The sequence below is a fragment of the Triticum urartu genome, chromosome 7A (assembly GCF_056163025.1).
Source record: "Triticum urartu cultivar PI428250 chromosome 7A, HENAU_Tu73, whole genome shotgun sequence".
Classification (NCBI taxonomy): Eukaryota; Viridiplantae; Streptophyta; class Magnoliopsida; order Poales; family Poaceae; genus Triticum; species Triticum urartu.
In genome coordinates this window covers 711197071-711215793 of record NC_141879.1, presented here as the reverse complement: position 1 = coordinate 711215793, position 18723 = coordinate 711197071, and the positions used below count along the sequence as shown (strand labels likewise).

The window sequence follows — 18723 nt, the reverse complement described above, 5'->3', positions numbered from 1 at the left end:
GGCAGCTCCATACCGAACCGGGCGACGATGGCCCGACGCGGCCGTCGGCTGCTTGCCGTCGGCGGACGGCGACGTCCAGGCAAAGAGACAAAAGTTGCCTTGGCCGCCGTCGCGTCGGGCCGTTGGGCACAGGATTGGCGTATCACTATACTAGATTGTACTACGAGTGTTTTGCTTAATTTATTTATTCTGAGCGTCTATCGACTTCAACAACGCAGCTGGTGGCCATCTAGCTGACCGGGATTTTACAAGCGTCGGACCGTGTTCATCATAAAGCAGTACTAGCACAGAGTCTGCAAGAGTGTGTGGAATGGATGAATGCCCAGGTTTCTACCATATGCCTCCGTGTCGGCGGCCGCGGCACGACGAGATCCGCCGGTGCCGCCTTGCCGGCCGACCAGGGCTGCCAGCGGCCACAAAGCAAAGCAGAAGCAGAGCTGCCGGCCGGCCAGGGCTGCCAGCGGCCACAAAGCAAAGCAGAAGCAAAGCTGCTGCTCCGCCGGGGCCTCTGAAACTCTCGTGCTGCTGCCAATGTTCTGTAGTAGTGCTGGTAACAAGGAGCTCCTAGAGCATGGACATGAGGCCCTCGAGGCTCTCGTACCGGAGGTGCTTCTTCTTCAGCCGCCTGCGCCGCGTGTTGCTCGCCCTGCCAAAACCACAGCCCAGCTGCTTAGAAACACCAAGGTGGATGGATGCAGGAGAGCGATGCTCTGTGTATCAGGATGGGTGCATCACTAGTGTGGACGTGTTTATGCAACTGTCGGAGTGCTGCCGCGCTCACCAGTACTGGTTGTGGAACACCACGTTGTCCGTGGGCACGTGCTTCCCGTCGTCGTTCCGGTTCCACTGATACACGGCGTGCGTCCGGTTTATCAACTGCAGGGTCGAGTGGCCGTAGCTCGCCTCCCTGAACGCGGAGTAGTCCGGCTGCGGATCACTGAACCTACGAACATTCAATGAGAAAGCATTGTAAGAGTGCGGTAAGCAGAGTCTAATACTACCAAGGTGCGTCAGCTTTGGGGTGATGTGTTCGGTCCTCTTACCTCCAGGCGAGTCCTTCCTGGTTGCCTCCATCGCCGACCGTGATGTACACAGGAGCGGATTTGTCAGGCACGGGGTATCGGTTCCCCGATGTTACGTTGTAGTTGATATTAGATATCCGGTACTGCAAGTGGTACATATAGAAGTATCATGAGAAATCAAAGCTCAGATCTCTTTGAATAGAACAAATAGACTTGCGTAATTTCATCTGATTCGACTATGAAAGATGAAAATGTAAAATTATTCAGATCAAAGTCGGCAATTTGTTCAAAAAGGAGGGTGCGCTCGAGAACAGACTGAAGAGTTTACCGATCTCTCATAGGCATGGACATGACCTGCAAATACCAAGTCCACCTTGTACTTGACAAACCACTTCTCGAAAGCAGCCCTCATACTCTCGCCCTCCATAAAATGCGCATCATTGCTGTTGTACATGGGAGCATGCATGAGAACAATAAGCCAAGGTGTCTTCTCCCTGTCCACGCGCTTGAGTTCGCCCTTCAGCCACATCCATTGGGGAGTGTATTTTACTATAAACACCACATGCAAGTTTACAAAACATACTTGTGTCAGAATAGCATATCCGACAAAACCATCAACGGTATACACTCTGAAAGGAACATTCAGTTGTCGAATAAAGTACGCTTCTAAAATATAATATATAATGGTCAGAACATGCTGTCAGTGTAGAACTTGTGCGTCTAACCATTAAGCATAGCATCTCAAATCAAAGTTGCCAAACCCGGACCGATTAGGATATACGATTGACATTTACATCAGAGTTTTGAAAAGGTGGTAATGGTGTGACCCCATTCCCTGTACTACGACTCATTCGAACCACGACTCTGGTAACTGTACTACAAGTTTCAACGAACGTCTTATTTGCTACAAGAACTGTATCATGAAGAGAATAAAATGGTCAATGGCAGTTTCAGACTTTGAAAGTAGAGACGCTTTTTAGATTTCTACCTTCTATCGCTGTGTATTGAGCTACAGTAAAAGTTTCAAGTGTATCGAAAGGCAAATGACTACTTCACTGGTATTTACATTACCAGTTGTATCATTAAGCACACGATAACCCGTCAAAAAAATTAGAACATGACAAGACCATATTATTGACTTTACCCCTGCTTGACCCATGCTTTGGACAAAGGCCAAGCACTTGGAAATCCCAATCGCTACTGCCAACATCACATCCTCGTTCTTTATCAGAAACTTCATGCAGAAATGAAACAGAGCAAGTAGGAAGGAACTTACCAAAAGGAGAATAGCTGGAGAGCACGATAATATGAGCAGATGCACGCCTGACTGCATACCACATTGGGGAGCTGCTCTTCGATGCCAAATATGGTGTTGAATATCTATGCAGATATGGCTTAAATGTAGAAGTTTCTCCCTGAAATATGAATAGGGCCAGAGTTATGAAGTGAGAAGTGTGACTCGGTCCTTTCAGAGACGTCAATAAAGCAAAAGCTCAAGACTTGTTAAGCTCAGCTAATTAAAAGTTCAAAGGGAAACACAATGTTGTTCTGAACAAAAAGGCTAAGGTTCTAAGCATATAGCCTTGATACTGTGGACCCACACAGCCATAATTATGTAGCAAGACAGCTACAACCAACATTGTGTGCCAGCTGAATCTAATCATATATTCGCAAAAGGTAATTCCATAAATATTGGGAATATGCAATATGGTTCACGAAATGGACAGTGTTTCCTGTTCCCAATTCAATAGAGGTATATTGCAAAGAAAAAAATGTAGATGCATGAAACATGCCAACGGCTTTGTCAATCAGTTCTGTCTTGTAGATACATTTTGAGCTTTCACTAGCAAAATTTTGCCAACATGAGGAGATAACATCATAACATACCAGATCAGGCCTGTATTCTATTTCATGATTTCCAGAATTCCAGATCCATGGTTGATATGCAGTGCTACGTTCAACAAATCGACCCCAAGAATCCCAACGAATACCATCATTATGTTGATATCTATCAGCATATGACAAATCCCCAACAAATAGAACACTTTCTCCTCCGCTTTTCAAATAATGTTGAAGAGTTGATAGAGAATTGAATGTTTGCCCCAGATCACCTAGCAAAATAGAGCCAGAAAAAATAGGATAAAATTGCCTGAGTCACTAACTACTAGGTATATATCTAACCTATTGGTTGGCATCCCTAATAATCATTTGATCTACTGTGGCTTTTTTCTTTTATCCTGACAGTGACACAACAGTTCTCTAGAATTTGGACATTAAGAGATATATGGTGAGCACAGACTATGCTTACTTGAATTAAAATGTTAGTAGTGCATATGTGTAAAGTGAAAAGCATGAATTTAGAGCTAACTAGCTGAATTCCCTGCTCAAGCGCCCTAGAACCCTGGCTACAGAAAATGCTGTGGAGGTCCAAAGTAATGCAAGACAGCTATGAGACAAAAAATTAAAGAACAGAAGACAAACCTATGATGCCAAATGTGTATGATGCATCTATGTCAATTGCTGGAGGTGTTTGAAACCAAAATTCTCGAGCTGAATCTCCGGTACCTATCTTGTAATAATATTTAGTGTTGTACTGCAAACCAAAAACGTAATTAGAATTTTGCATCAGACAATTAATACAAGATTGTTTGCCCAAACCAAAATAGTACAAGATTAGGTACAAACATAACTCAACTGGGCTGGCACGCCTACAGTCCACAGGTACAAGAAGATGTGGTGAATAAATTTCTATAGAGGACATCATGTTCAAATAGAAGAACCCAATACTGTTGAAATATGGTGTCCATTCTTTGGCCACTCCTGTTTTGCTTAATGGTTGTCGGTAAAGTACATCTCTTATGAAACTTTTTTTTCTTAAAGGTGGCTAATTTGGATATGTGCACTCTTGATGAACAAGATAAATGGTGTACAGCGGAGAAAACTGTTGCAACTTGAGCTCCCATATTTGGCAGAACATATATCATAACAGTAAGGGAAATAAATTTCATATAAGAATACAAAGCAAACCAAAAAGGACATCAAAATACCTCAAGGCCATCAACAAGGCAATGGTGTATGTATCCAGATTTATAGTCGTAAAATGTATAATTTGTCATTGTCCCTTCGGCCTTCTGATCATAGCGGTTCTCTTCTTTACTGTAAAACACTTGACTTGGCGCAGGCTCCGATGGAGTGACCCATGATATTATAACAGCCTTTCCATCATAGTCACCTTGCGTGATATGAACCTGAAAGCAGAACAAGCGGTGAGTACATTACCCGAGCACTAGTGATGATGAACTGGTATATCTATTAGCGTAGTTGCGTACCTGCTGTGGAGCATTGTAGCCCTTGGGAGTCGCAAACCACTCGCTGTCTAGAGGCATATCGGTAGACGGGAACTCCGAGCGCACATAGGAGCTCGTGCGGCGAGAGGAAACGCCATTAACCAGGCACAACAGAACATGTAACGATAACGCCGCAAAGCCCAATCCCCTCATCTGTTCAGAGCAACGCGGATGCCGCCCTCAGCGTGGAAACTCACCTGCAAACAGAGCACGTATGAGATTCCCGTGATCTGAACAATGACAGACCGACAGAGAGCTGAGATGCATAAAAGAATAACAAAACAGTCACGACATCTTGCAAGATCTCAGTCAATTTGACATCACAGCTGCGCTTGTGGATCTAGAGCAAACCCGCGGGTCGATATAAACCGAAACCAACACCAGCTCCTCACTTGCCAAACCACTACAAACAATCACTCGTCTCCAATAATATAAATTACTAGCATAATAATGAGCTCACTTCACTTGTCTGCTTGCCAAGTACCAAGTCAAAGTCAACAACCTGCGAGATGCTAAAACCAAGATGTCGCGTGTCCCCCGCCGCGCCATCGATTAATGCTAATTCCGCGGATCGGCTGATCCGGGTAACCGCCCCCGTCCTTCACCCTCTCCCAAAGCCATCAAATCGAGCGGGCGGGCCTACCCTACCAATCAAGCCATCGAACGCCAGCACGCCGCGCGGAGACACGGAACTTACGGAGAGGGGGAACCCGGAGCCCCGCCACGCGTGATCCGGGCAACCCGCCCCGCCCCGCCGCGAGCGAGCGAGCGGGACCTACCGGAGACGGGCGGCGCGAGAGGAGGGGACGGGGGCAGGGGGTTCGCTTACCGTCGCGGAGGGAGGGGAGCGGGCAGGGAGGCGCTGGAGCGGGAGCGGGGAGAGGGTGGCGGCGGGGGTTGTAGAGGACGAGGTGGTGGCGTGGCGGCGGCGTCGCCTCGTCGGAGCGTGTGGCAGGGGAGAGAGGCCGGGCGAGGCAAGCAAGTCCGGTGGAGGAGAGAAGGCGACGGCTGTGACACTGACAGACCGACGAAGGACGGACTCCTGCGTCAGGGTTGTTGCGCGGGCCCCGTCGGATGACGTCCGGGCTGGCTCCTGCGCGTGTCCATCCTGCCCGGCCCGCGTTGGTTCCGCTGTTGGGCTACCCGGCTGCTCGGGAGAAAGCGGGCTGGCCCAAACATAGCTGTTTTCCAAAGTGTCTCGCAAAAAAGAAACTGTTCACCAAAGTTTTGTGTTTTATTTTGCCAGCGTCGTAGGAGGTAGGTTTGTGCCCTTGTTGCAGATCCGATTATTCGAATCCGGTGAGTTTATGTTGTTTTTATTGGTTTGGTTTTTTGCGGAGTTGGAATTTTACCTCGAAGCCATGGCGAAGACCTGGTGGTCCGATGGCCTTGCGCTTCTAGGGAACACCCCTCGGCACAAGTACATTCACCGCTCAGGGCTTACCGTCTTTTTGGATGAGCGACTCAAGGGCCTTTCGAATACCTTTATTAGTAATCAAGTCCATGCGGATGAAATAGCAGTTGTATCGCCCTTTTAGCCAATTGCAACATCTTTACTGAGAGCATTTCGTCTTGTAGAGCTTCATGATACCATGTCTCCAGCAGATATTAATGTAACTCTTAGTCATATGACACCCCTCCCATACCCCCTCGCGATCGCCAACCATGGTGGGCAGCCAGCCGACACGGCGACGTTCTACCCTAGACCCTTAGTAGACCTTCCGCGGACCGACGACGTGATTAGCCACCATGATCCACAATCCAAACTTTGGTGTGTAGGTACCACAAATTTGCATACCCTGATTCGCAATTCTATAATTAGTGTAAAAATTATTTTTCTAGGCTTCCTAACTTAAAAAAATTATTTTTGTGCATAATTTGTATTGAAGTCTGTTTGTACTCCCTCCGTTCCTAAATACTTGTCTTTCTAGACATTTCAAATGACTACTACATACGGATGTATGTAGACATATTTTAGAGTGTAGATTCACTCATTTTGCTCCGTATGTAGTCACTTGTTGAAATGCCTAGAAAGACAAGTATTTAGGAACGGAGGGAGTATATAGCAAGTGTATTTTATTGCTACATTTTCATATATATATATATATGTTTTTTATATTCATGCATAAACTTTTATATGTTCGACAGTCTGTACATTATGAGTGTGATATTTTCCATCCAACTATCTTATCTTCTTGAGTTTTTTTAAATCTTGAATAAGTTGGAATAATTCTCTCTCCAGCCTTTTCTGGATTTTAGGGCTAATTGTTTGGTCTGTAGTGTTGTGAAGTACATTCATCACTTCCATAACTTTTGAAGTTCCTCGTGGGATGCCTCTCTTAACTAGACATTACGAATCACATTTTTATTTAGTACATTGTTGCTCAAAAAAATATGTCATGTTAAAGTGGTGCATTGGGGTGACTTTAGTTTCAGCTCCACCTATGGGTGGGATTATCTTCAAGGTTTTCATGTCTGTTAGCCAAGATTGTCCATTATAGCGATCTCTTTGCAGCGTACCACTATGCATAGCAACAGGTCCATGCGAGTAGTGACTCTGAACTACCCCTACTTCCTTGTTCGAAGTACTCCATCGATTGGCCTTATCGCTGGTGTGTGGATCCACCAGCCATCATCGCCACCGCAACACATACTTCACAAACAATATACATTTATCAAGTTCAAAGTGGATTCGTTGCCGAAAAACACAGTCCTAGCACACACCATTGGACATGCATGGAATTACTAGATTATACTCACTAGTGCATAACCGGGCAATAGCACCGGTTCGTAAGGCCCTTTAGTGCCGGTTCTGCAACCGGCACTAAAGCCCCCCCCCCCCCCCCTTAGTACCGGTTCGGCACGAACCGCTACTAAAGGCCCACCACGTGGCGTGAGCTCGCGTCGTGGCATGGGGGACCTTTAGTACCGGTTGGTGTTACCCGGTACTAAAGTTTTTTTTTTTGTTTTTTTTAGAATTTTGAAAAAAATTGATTTTTTCAATTTTTGATTTTCTGAATTATTTAATGATTTAGTCTCTAATCACCCCTCTTAACTGCTTAAAGTGTGGATCACTCATTCCAAATCGTCTAACTTCCCGGCCGGTCACCCATCCTCTCACTCCCCCAGCCTGAGCACGCTTAACTTTGGAGTTTTACTCCCCCTATTTTCAAGTCTGCACTTGTTGTTTTCCTGACAAATGTAAGATGTCAATCCTATTAACCCTCAGCAGTTTAGCTTGAGCATTAGGTCACACGTTTCACCGTTTGAGTTTGAAACTATTATTCTAAAAAACAGTAATTATTTAGTAACACTAATATTTCTTGAATAAGTTTGACCAGATTTGACCAAAATTCAAAAAATCGAAATAATTATTTAGTAACACTAATATTCTTGACTAATTATGTAGTAATATTAATACTTCTTGAATAAGTAGTTTGACCATAGTTTGATCAGATTTAACCAAAATTAAAAAAATTGAAATTTGGGCATTTTTTTCCTTTTGGAATTTGAGGATTCTACAAAATTGCAAACAGGCCATAGGCTGTCAAAATCGGATGCGGATTTTCGTGCTGAATTTTTTGATATATTATACGTTTTTTTCCGACATCGTATGCAAAAGTTATAGCCGTTTTTACATTTTCCCTACACTTTTTGCAAAACATGTCCAAATTTAAGTTTTCAAATTTTCCTAACTAGTAGATGTGGTAATATAACTACCTCTCGAAGGATTTTATTTTTTGAAGTTTTTATCATTTTCTTTTGATTTTTTCAAAACTGAAATGGCGATACACGGGGAGGGGGGTAGAGTTTGAAAATTGCCTTATAGTCCCGGTTTGTGTCTCCAACCGGGACTATAGGTCAGACCCCTTTAGTCCCGGTTCATGACACGAACCGGTACTAAAGGGCTAACCTTTAGTACCGGTTTGTGCCACGAACCGGTACTAAAGGTGATCGTGGGGCCCAGGCCTGATGCCAGCCTGCCACCACCCCTTTAGTACCGGTTTGTGGCACGAACCGGTACTAAAGGTTCAACACGAACCGGCATTAATGCATAGCCGTTCGAACCGGCATTAATGGTACCATTAGTATCGAATCAAAATCAAACCGGGACTAATGTGTCTCACATTAGGTCATTTTTCTACTAGTGACTCCCTCCATGCCATAATATAAAAGCGTCGTTGACATTTAATATTTACTTATCCCATTTCATACTTTTTTATTTATTTAATTCATTTAAATGCACCAATTTAGGACAATACAGTTGCCCATGCATGGACCACAGAGCCATGAGTTAGCTATGGATAGGGTGCATGGAAGCTTGCTATCCATGTGCCAGAGCCATGAGTTGGTTGTGAGATCTTATGGGTTTCACCTCTAGCCTACCCCAACTTGTTTGGGACTAAAGGCTTTGTTGTTGTTGTTGTTGTTGTTGTTGTACAGTTGCCCATGCATCTAGCCTAGATGACTAGGATCAGGCGAGCAGGAGTGAAATGCCACATACTTATTCTATATACCTCCATGACATGAGATTGAGCAAGAAGAGCTCCTCCTAGAGCATGGACAGACGAGGCACTCATAGGCTCTCGTAGCGCAGGTGCCTCCTCTTCTCTAGCCTCCCGCGGCGAGTGCCACTCTCCCTGCGAGACACGGTCCGGTTAGAAACACGGATAGACGTTCGAATTTGGTTTGCGTGGGACTATCTTCAAGGTTAGAAACACGAATCATCCATCTTCCTTTGGGTGGGACTATCTGTAAAACCACCGGGTGCTACCGTGCTCACCAGTATTGGTTGTGGAATACCACTTTGTCTGCTAGCACATGCTTGTCGTCATCGTTCCTATGCCATTGGTAGACGGCGTGTGTCCTGTTCTTCAGTTGCAAGGTCGAGTGGCCATAGCTGGCCTCCCTGAACGCGGAGTAGTCCGGTTGCGGGTCGTTGAACCTGCAAGCAACTTTTCGAGGTTGGCCAGACGAGCAAGCCTTGCACGAGTTCCACAAGCACCTATCTAGTCAATATGTCCCTCTTCTTACCTCAAAGCAAGTCCTTCTGTGTCGCCCCCGTCACCCGCTGTTATGTACACGGAAGCCAATTCGTCTCTCACCGGGTATCGAGTCCCCAATGTTACCTTGTAGTCCACATTGGATACATGGTGCTGCAAATCAACACTCGGTGCTGACATGTCATCAGGTCAGGGTAGGCCATGAAAGATCAAGTATACAAAAATCAGATCAAATTCATCGATTTATTCATATAATGCTCGAGAATGAAGTGAAGAATTTACCGATCTCTCATAAGCATGGACATGACCCGCGAATACCAAGTCCACATCATATTTGACAAACCATTCCTCGAAAGCAATCCTCATGCTCTCACCCTCCATGTAATGTGCATGATTGCTACTGCACATGGAGACGTGCATGAGAACAATAAGCCAAGGTGTCTCCCCCTGTCCACGCGCTTCAGTTCCTTCTTCAGCCACTTGTATTGAGGAGTGAATTTTACTGATGATACCACATGCAAGTTTACAAAACAAAACCAAAAAAAAACTTGCATCAGAATCGGCACAATCAATAAAATCCTCTACACTAGAGAAGAACATCGAGATGTCCAATCATGCATGCAAGTAATAAAGGGAACTTACTGAATGGGGAATAGCTAGAGAGAACAATAATATGAGCAGATGCATGCCTGACTGCATACCACATTGGGGAGCTGCTCTTCGATGCCCGGTATGGTGTTGCATATCTGTATAGATATGGCTTGAATGTAGAAGTTTCTCCCTGGAATACCAAACATAATTAAACCATAGTCAAGAATTGATAAGGCAACATGATCCTTTTGAAAACAGGAATAGAGCAAAATAAAGCTCAAACCCAACACACACACATGATCTGGCAATTGCATTCTGATTTACAAAATGGCCACATTGCTATTTCTAGTTCAAGACTCAAGAGAAGTATATTGTACAAATGAAGATAATAAATAAAAAAGTTATGCGTATATGCATGGAACATGAGAGTATTGAAACATTGTCAACATCTTTGGCAATCCATTTCAACATATAGTTATATCAGTTGTGAGGTTATTGGAAGAAAATTGCGGAGTTGAGGAGATAACATACCAGATCATGCATGTATTCTATTTCATGATTCCCAGAGTTCCATATCCATGGTTGATATGCAGTGCTACGTTCAACAAGTCGACCTCAAGAATCCCACCGACCGCCATCATTGTCTTTATATTTATCAGCATATGACAAGTCCCCAACATATAAAACACTTTGTCCTCCACTTTTCACATAATGTTGGAGAGTTGAGAGTGAATTAAATGTTTGCCCCAGATCACCTAGCACAGTGAGCCAGAAAAAACGAGGCAAAATTGCCTAAATTGCTACATTACTAAGCCCACCATGCGTCACCTACTGAGCTGCATGCTACCCCTGAAACATTTTTCTTAATCTTTTGTTTTATTTCTTTTTTCTTGAGGGACTTTCGTTTTGTTTCTTTATTGTAATGTGATACAACAACAGTCTATAATTTGGACAGGAAGAGAGAATGCATATGCATGACCAGGAACTATTGCGTAACTTGGACTAAATTGTTTGAGTAGTGCTCATGGGGAAAGAGAAAAAAAACTAGTCAAATTACCGGCTCATGTACCCAAGGTTCTGTGCTATTTTTCCAAACTGTTTTTCCAGTTCCTTAGTAGCCTCCGCCGGGGATTAGTTGAGACTCTATAGATACATCCGCTTGAGCGTCAACTAATTCCGGACAAAGGAAGTATTACTTAAGAAAACCTACTGCGTAGTCTCGTAACCTTTTTCATACTTTTTCCCATTAGGTCTTAGAAAAATGTTGTAGAGATCTAAAATAGTGTAAGGACAACATGTCCTGATTTTTATAAATAGAAAGTAATTAAAGAAGAGAACACAAACCTATGATGCCAAATGTGTAGGGTGCATCTAGATCAATAGCTGGAGGTGTTCGAAACCAAAATTCTCGAGCGGGATCTCCTATTCCAATCTTGTAGTAATACTTAGTGTTATACTGCAAACCAATAAAGTAGAGAATTTTATGTTGGAACTAACTAGTAGTACAAGATTGGGTACAAAACATAGTATCGTCTTCATTCACCGGAATATAAACAAACTCTGCGTCTACACTCCACGTACACTAGGAAATGGATGAAACAATTTGTGTAGTGGACATCATGTCCCAATAGAATAAACCTAATACTCCCCTTGAAAAAAAGAATTGACTGTATATATTTGAGATTTGGTGATTTTGCATATGACATCACTCCAACTTTACATAAATAAAACATGTCAAAATATTGCATTTTGAGCCACAATGTTTGGCCATGTAAATTATGACAACAGCAAAGAAGATAAAATTGCATAAGAATACAATGGAAACCTTAAGGACACAACAGAAAAAAAGAGGTATATTACCTCAAGGCCATCAACAAGGCAGTGGTGTATGCATCCAGATCGATAGTTGTAAAACGTATAATTCGTCATCCTCCCTTTGGCTTTCCGATCATACCGTTTCTCCTCTTTACCGTAAAACACCTCGCTCCGTGTGGGTTCCAACGCGGTAACCCATGAGATTATGACGGCTTTCCCGTCGTAGTCACCTTGAGCGATATGAACCTGACGGCCAAATAGGCAGCGATTACAAACACCGAGTACATCGCCCCAAATTTGTTAAAATGATGGACGGACTTGTTGTGGAGCGTTGTGGCCTTTCGAAACCGTAAGGGACTCGTGATCTAGAGGAATGCATGTCGTCGGACGGGAACTCATCACGCACGTAGGAGCTCATGCGGCCAGAGTAGACGCCGCTTACTAGGCAGAGCAGGACGTGCGTCAGCAGCACCAGCGAGCCCCGGCTCCTCATTTGGGAAGAATGATGGCGCCGCCAACACCCCCTTGCCCCTGGAAATTGTACCAAACAGAAGATGTGCGAGAGGGGCGGGCGGACGTTGGAGCGATGGAGTGACGGCGGAGAGGCAGAGACCGACCGGGGCTAAATAGGAGGTGGCGTGGCGTGGGGGGGGGGGGGGGGGGGGGGGGGCGGGGGGCATGCGGGACTGTCACACACTGGCAAGCCGGCTCGTTCCCGTCGGTATACTCTACTCACCCGTTGGTTTTTTTAGGGGTAAAGCCAAGATTTATTCATGAAAATCCACATGATGTGGGATACAACTTTGGTCATGAGGCACTCCAAACCACACATGGCGCCCCGGACTTTTAGCAAGTGAGAACTTGGCTAATCTATGTGCTTCATAATTCACAGCACGACTCTCAAATGTAAAATTACATTGAAAATTGGATGATCTAATGGTTATCTCCTCAATAATCGCTCCGTAAATCCCGTGTGATCTCTTGTTGATATCCGATACAACTTGGCTGCAGTCCGACGCCATAACAAAGCTCGTTATGCCCAAATCTTCAGCCAAGGATAGTGCTTCCCGACATGCCACTGCCTCAAGGGTGGCCGGGTCTACCACCCCTTCAATAACCAAGGCAGAGCTGCCCATAAAGTTTCCCCACTCGTCCCTGCATACAGCCGCTGCTGATCCTCCTCGTCTTGTCAATACTCCAGCATCCACGTGAATTTTGCAACTTCCCGCTGGTGGCCTCTTAGGCCGACGTTGGCCAGGGTGGCCTGATCCCGGAGCGTTTGCCCTCCCCTTATCATTGGGCTTCAGTGCATCTAGTTCAGCAATGAAACTGATGACGAAACCGTGGGTAGCTTGGGGACTCTGAAAGATGGACTCATGGATAGCCTTACGACGTGCGTGCCAGATTGCCCAAAGAGTGACAGCAGTAAGGACGAAGTGCTCATGTGATAACAATTGCATCAGTGAAAACAACCATTGTCTTGCGCTTGGTTCCTTGTTCTCTATGATTTTATGTGTGATATCCTCCTCCATTAGAGCCCACACACTTCTTGAAGATGAGCATTCCAACAGAGAATGTGTGACGCCCGGATAATTAACCTACAGTAATCCATGTTAACGATGCCACGTCACCTCGGTTACTGTTGCTAATCTCACGTTAGTTCAAAACCGGTTCGAATACAAATTCAAAGTCAAGCAAACAATAAAAGTTTTTAAATATTAAAACTAAAAATGTTCGGAGTGAGCCAAATAATGCATAGGTAATTATGGTAAAGAAACCACACTTTTATAAAATGTTTAGATGCTTAAATGTGAATGAAACAGCAACATAACCAATATAATAAATGCCTTTTATTATTTATAAAATGTTAAAGTATTTTATTTAGGGGTTTAAACTTTTGTAACAAAGGTATAATTAGTAATACTGATTTTGGTATAACTTTTAGGTTTTTTTTAAAACTTAAATAAGATGAGACTAAAAGTAAAACAGAAAAGGGTAAATAAAAAGAAAAGAAATCAAAGAACCCCCCGGGCCACGGTCCAGTTGGCCTAGCAACCAGGCCGGCCCAGCTGCGCCCGGACCCTCACTCCCTTATCCCCTGGGCGACCAAACCCTAACCCACGATCCCCACTTCCCCACCTCTCGATCCACTCCGCTCCCTCTCCCTCACCCGATTCTGGATTGAGCCCCGACCACGCCGTCGCCAGACCCCGCCGCCCTGCCTCGTCCCCGCAGCCCCTTCCTCGACTCCTCGCTCGACTCAATCTGGACGGCGCTCTGCTCCCAGCGCCGCCACGCGCTGCTGCCCGAGGACCTCGTCGCCCGGCGCCGCTCCACCGTCGTTGCCTCGCCTCCACCACGACGGCTCCAACGAGCCTCGCCGACCCCTCTGCTCTCCAACGCCGGTGAGGGCCGTGCCCTCCTCCTCCCTTTGCCCCGTGCGCCACGGCCTCGTCCGCGCGACCGACGCCGTGCCCGCCCACTCCGGCCGCTCGTCGCACTCGCACGCCCGCGCCGTAGCTCGCGCCGCCCGCCCTCAGTGGCCTCATCCGTCTCACGCTCCACGCCACTAGGCTCCCCTGCCACGGCCCCTACTCGCCGCTTCACCGCGGGCAGCGCACCGCTCCGGCCACGGCCTCGCCCCGGGCACCGCTCGCGCCGGCTGCGCCCCTCACCTGCGCCTCGCCATTCCTCAGCGTGGTCTGCGCCCTTCCGCGTGCACCGGCCCGTGCCGCCACCGCAGCCACTGCTCGCCGCCTGCCGCCGCGGCCGGCACCCGCCGGCGCGCCAGGCACCCGCCAGCGCGGCCGCGCCCTTCTAGGCGGGGCTCCCGGTCGCCCTGACCGGTTGTCCGCTCCAGCGCCCGAACCCGCTAGGCCCCCTGGGGCCAATGACAGGCAGGCCCCACCCCCTGGAACTTAAAAAAAAAGAATAAAAATAATAGTAAAAATAATAATTAATTAGTTAAGATAATTAATTAACTTAGTTAATCCTGTTAGTTAATCTAATTAACTATATTAATTAGCCTTAATTATTTGATTAGGTAAACAGTGAATGACAGTTGGGCCCCACTGCCTTGTTTGACCAGTCAACGGTCAACGCTGACCGCTGACGTCATGATGATGCAATAAACGTTTTCGAATTAAATTAATTTCTGATAAATCTAAAAATGATTAAATCTTTTAAAATTAATATAAAATAAACCGTAGCTCAGATGGAAAAACTTTGTACATGAAAGTTGCTCAGAACGACGAGACGAATTCGGATACGCAGCCCGTTCGTCGGCCACGCGTCCCTAGCATAGTGAACCTGCAACATTTCACCTCCGGTTCATCTGTCCGAAAACGCGAAACATCGAGGATACTTTCCCGGATGTTATCCCCCTTCACCGGTATCACCTAATACCGCGTTAGGGCACCCCTAGCACCATTACTTGTCTTGTCATGTATCATTATGCATCTGTTTGCATTATATTCGTTGTTTCTTCCTCCCTCTTCTTCCGCTAGACACCGAGACCGACGTCGCTGCTACCCAGTACGACTACGGTGTTGACGACCCCTCTCTCGTGCCAGAGCAACCAGGCAAGCCCCCCCCCTTTTGATCACCAGATATCGCCTACTCTTCTCTATACAGCTTGCATTAGAGTAGTGTAGCATGTTACTGCTTTCCGTTATTCCTATCCTGATGCATAGCCTGTCCTTGCTACTACTGTTGTTACCATTACCTGCTATCCTACTGCTTAGTATAGGATGCTAGTGTTCCATCAGTGGCCCTACACTCTTGTCCGTCTGCCATGCTATACTACTGGGCCGTGATCACTTCGGGAGGTGATCACGGGCATATACAATGTACTTTACACAGTTACATTACCTGTGATACTGTTCGGAGATGGGGGCTGAAGGGGCAGGTGGCTCCATCCCGGTAGAGGTGGGCCTGGGTTCCCTACGGCCCCCGACGGTTACTTTGAGGCGGAGCGACAGGGCAGGTTGAGACCACCTAGGAGAGAGGTGGGCCTGGCCCTGGTCGATGTTCGCGGATACTTAACACATTTAACGAGATCTTGGTATTTGATCTGAGTCTGGCTACTGGCCTATACGCACTAACCATCTACGCGGGGACAGTTATGGGCACTCGACGTCGTGGTATCAGCCTAAGCACTTCGTGACACCAGTGACTGAGCGGCGCGCGCCGGGTTGGACCGCGTAACGTGACTTCCTTTGTAATGGAGGTTGCTAGGTCTGCTCTCCGGCCGCGTACGCAACGTGCAGGTGTGCTATGGGCGATGGGCCCAGACCCCTGTGCGCTTAGGTTTAGACCGGCGTGCTGGCCTCTCTGTTGTGCCTAGGTGGGGCTGCGACGTGTTGATCTTCCGCGGCCGGGCATGACCCAGGAAAGTGTGTCCGGCCAAATGGGATCGAGCGTGTTGGGTTATGTGGTGCACCCCTGCAGGGAAGTTAATCTATTCAAATAGCCGTGATCTTCGGTAACAGGACGACTTGGAGTTGTACCTTGACCTTATGACAACTAGAACCGGATACTTAATAAAACACACCCTTCCAAGTGCCAGATACAACCGGTGATCGCTCTCTCACAGGGCGACGAGGGGAGGATCATCGGTTAGGTTTATGCTATGCGATGTTACTTGGAGGACTTCAGTCTACTCTCTTCTACATGCTGCAAGACGGAGGCTGCCAGAAGCGTAGTCTTCGACAGGATTAGCTATCCCCCTCTTTTTCTAGCATTCTGCAGTTCAGTCCACCGATATGGCCTTTACACATATACCCATGCATATGTAGTGTAGCTCCTTGCTTGCGAGTACTTTGGATGAGTACTCACGGTTGCTTTCTCCCTCTTTTCCCCCTATCCCTTCTACCTGGTTGTCGCAACCAGATGTTGGAGCCCAGGATCCAGATGCCACCGTCGACGACGACTCCTACTACACCGGAGGTGCCTACTACTACGTGTTGCCCGCTGACGACGACCAGGAGTAGTTAGGAGGATCCCAGGCAGGAGGCCTGCGCCTCTTTCGATCTGTATCCCAGTTTGTGCTAGCCTTCTTAAGGCAAACTTGTTTAACTTATGTCTATACTCAGATATTGTTGCTTCCGCTGACTCGTCTATGATCGAGCTCTTGTATTCGAGCCCTCGAGGCCCCTGGCTTATAATATGATGCTTGTATGACTTATTTTATTTGTAGAGTTGTGTTGTGATATCTTCCCGTGAGTCCCTGATCTTGATCGTACACGTTTGCGTGTATGATTAGTGTATGATTAAATCGGGGGCGTCACAAGTTGGTATCAGAGCCGACTGCCTGTAGGAATCCCCCCTTCCAAACTCCTTGGCCGAAGTCGAGTCTAGTTAATTGCAAAACTTTTACTTGCGTGGCTGTGTGGCTTACGGGCCCACGTCGCCATTGGGTGGTATTAGGATCTTTTACTCCTCGATCTTTACTCTGGGACTCTGAACTCTCTTCTACTCGGGTTAAACGATTTTTACTAACCCTGACTCTAGGTTCTCGATAATACTTTCTCCCGGAGAGCCTCTTCAGTCCGGACGATTACTTGGTGCACCGAAGGATTCTGAAGATACCTTCCGATATTCTCTTGAGACCTTGTGCCAATCGCGTTTGCAATTCCCCTTCCACCGTCAACCCTTATGGATAACTACTTGCAGTTGTTATTCTTACATTCATCCCAGTTGGTCTTGTTATTACAAGATACCCCGAAATACTCGTCGTTGTTTCGATAATCCTTTGAGCTTACTGCCTTGTTGTTCTTTGTCACCTGAATACCCCTACGGATAATTCTCGCACTTATCGAGTATCCGCTCATCCCCTAGTTGTTCATGTGTTTCACAATGGTCTTCAAAATATTATTCGATCCCCCAAAAATCCTTAGTAGCTTATTGCTCTGCAATACTTGTCTGATCGCATGATGGATGCTTTCCATAAGTCTGGTAATATTCGTTAGTATCCTTAGACACCGTGATTTTGATCCTATTGATTCAACATGAGTGCGAATGCACGCAATCGTCAGTTGATCCTTTTAAATTATCCTTCTGGCTCAGACATCATTTTTGAACATGAGCTGGTTCTCGCCAATTTAATTGTCGTCGATTTTGCCCCTAAGCCTATTGAACTTATCCATCCTTGATCAGAGCGACTGCTTCTGATCCTTTGTTTTGGAAATCGGAATTCCTTTGTTATATAAGCATCGAATTATTCAGATGTTCTATAATATGATGCCCGTGCATTCTTCTTCCTCTGGTTGAGTACCGATGCTCACCTCAGATCCCTTGTGGACCATCGGTTCCTTTTTTGGATTTTATCCGACAGTGTCCTTCATATTGAATAACCTTGAGAGCCTTTCCATGGGTATATAATGCCTTTGGTAAATTGTATCATCTTCTTTTGAACAATGCTCTACTGTCGAGCTTGTATTATTTACCTCGAAGTTTGTGGTATATGTTCATAAGATGCCCTGATGGGTTGAACCTATGCCTTCCTTACTATGTGTGAACTCGGAAGTTTTCACGGGTCATACTCATCTGGTATTTCACCAGGTAAAACTTTCAACACTAATGCCATTATCAAAACGAGAAGTGAATGTAAGGTTATGCTTTGGAGAAGTGGGAGTCGACCTTGAACTTTGTGTTCATGCCCATGGACCCGAGGTGGAACTTATCATGGAAGCTTCTCGTAGTAATAATAATCCCCTTGTTATAGCTTCTTCTCTTATCTATGCTTGGTCTTTTGCGACCGTGGATTCGACCATATTGTTCTTATTTGATCCCATTTCTTGGACAAGTTTAAGTGCTTGCCTTCTGCAAATGATTTCACTTGTCCACCTCTATCCCGCTCTACCCTTGAGTATACCCTCTGGTACCGCAAGAATACCATGGAACTACATAACTTCTTATGAGTTCTTCATCAACTATTATTCTCGC

General features: G+C 46.0%; 1 protein-coding gene and 1 pseudogene across 1 annotated transcript; both read right to left on the bottom strand.

The window, feature by feature from the left end:
- Positions 1-243: 243 nt before the first annotated feature.
- On the bottom strand, positions 244-5403 carry LOC125519671 (phosphoenolpyruvate phosphatase). Its single transcript, XM_048684402.2, has 10 exons — positions 5199-5403; positions 4352-4566; positions 4070-4270; positions 3504-3615; positions 2910-3133; positions 2299-2437; positions 1351-1571; positions 1044-1165; positions 782-943; positions 244-646 (listed from the first exon to the last, which is right to left on the bottom strand). The coding sequence occupies exons 2-10, from the start codon at positions 4520-4522 to the stop codon at positions 565-567; spliced, it is 1434 nt and encodes a 477-aa protein (XP_048540359.1). The 5' UTR covers positions 4523-4566; positions 5199-5403; the 3' UTR covers positions 244-564.
- Positions 5404-8945: 3542 nt separating this feature from the next.
- Positions 8946-12271, bottom strand: LOC125524388 (phosphoenolpyruvate phosphatase-like; annotated as a pseudogene).
- Positions 12272-18723: the final 6452 nt, after the last annotated feature.

Coding starts and splice junctions, on each gene's coding strand:
- LOC125519671 (XM_048684402.2), bottom strand. CDS start 4,522: ATGAGGGGATTGGGCTTTGCGGCGTTATCGTTACATGTTCTGTTGTGC. Junction 1,166..1,350: donor TCCATGCCTATGAGAGATCG/GTAAACTCTTCA, acceptor TACCACTTGCAG/TACCGGATATCTAATATCAA. Junction 647..781: donor GTGTTCCACAACCAGTACTG/GTGAGCGCGGCA, acceptor TGGTTTTGGCAG/GGCGAGCAACACGCGGCGCA.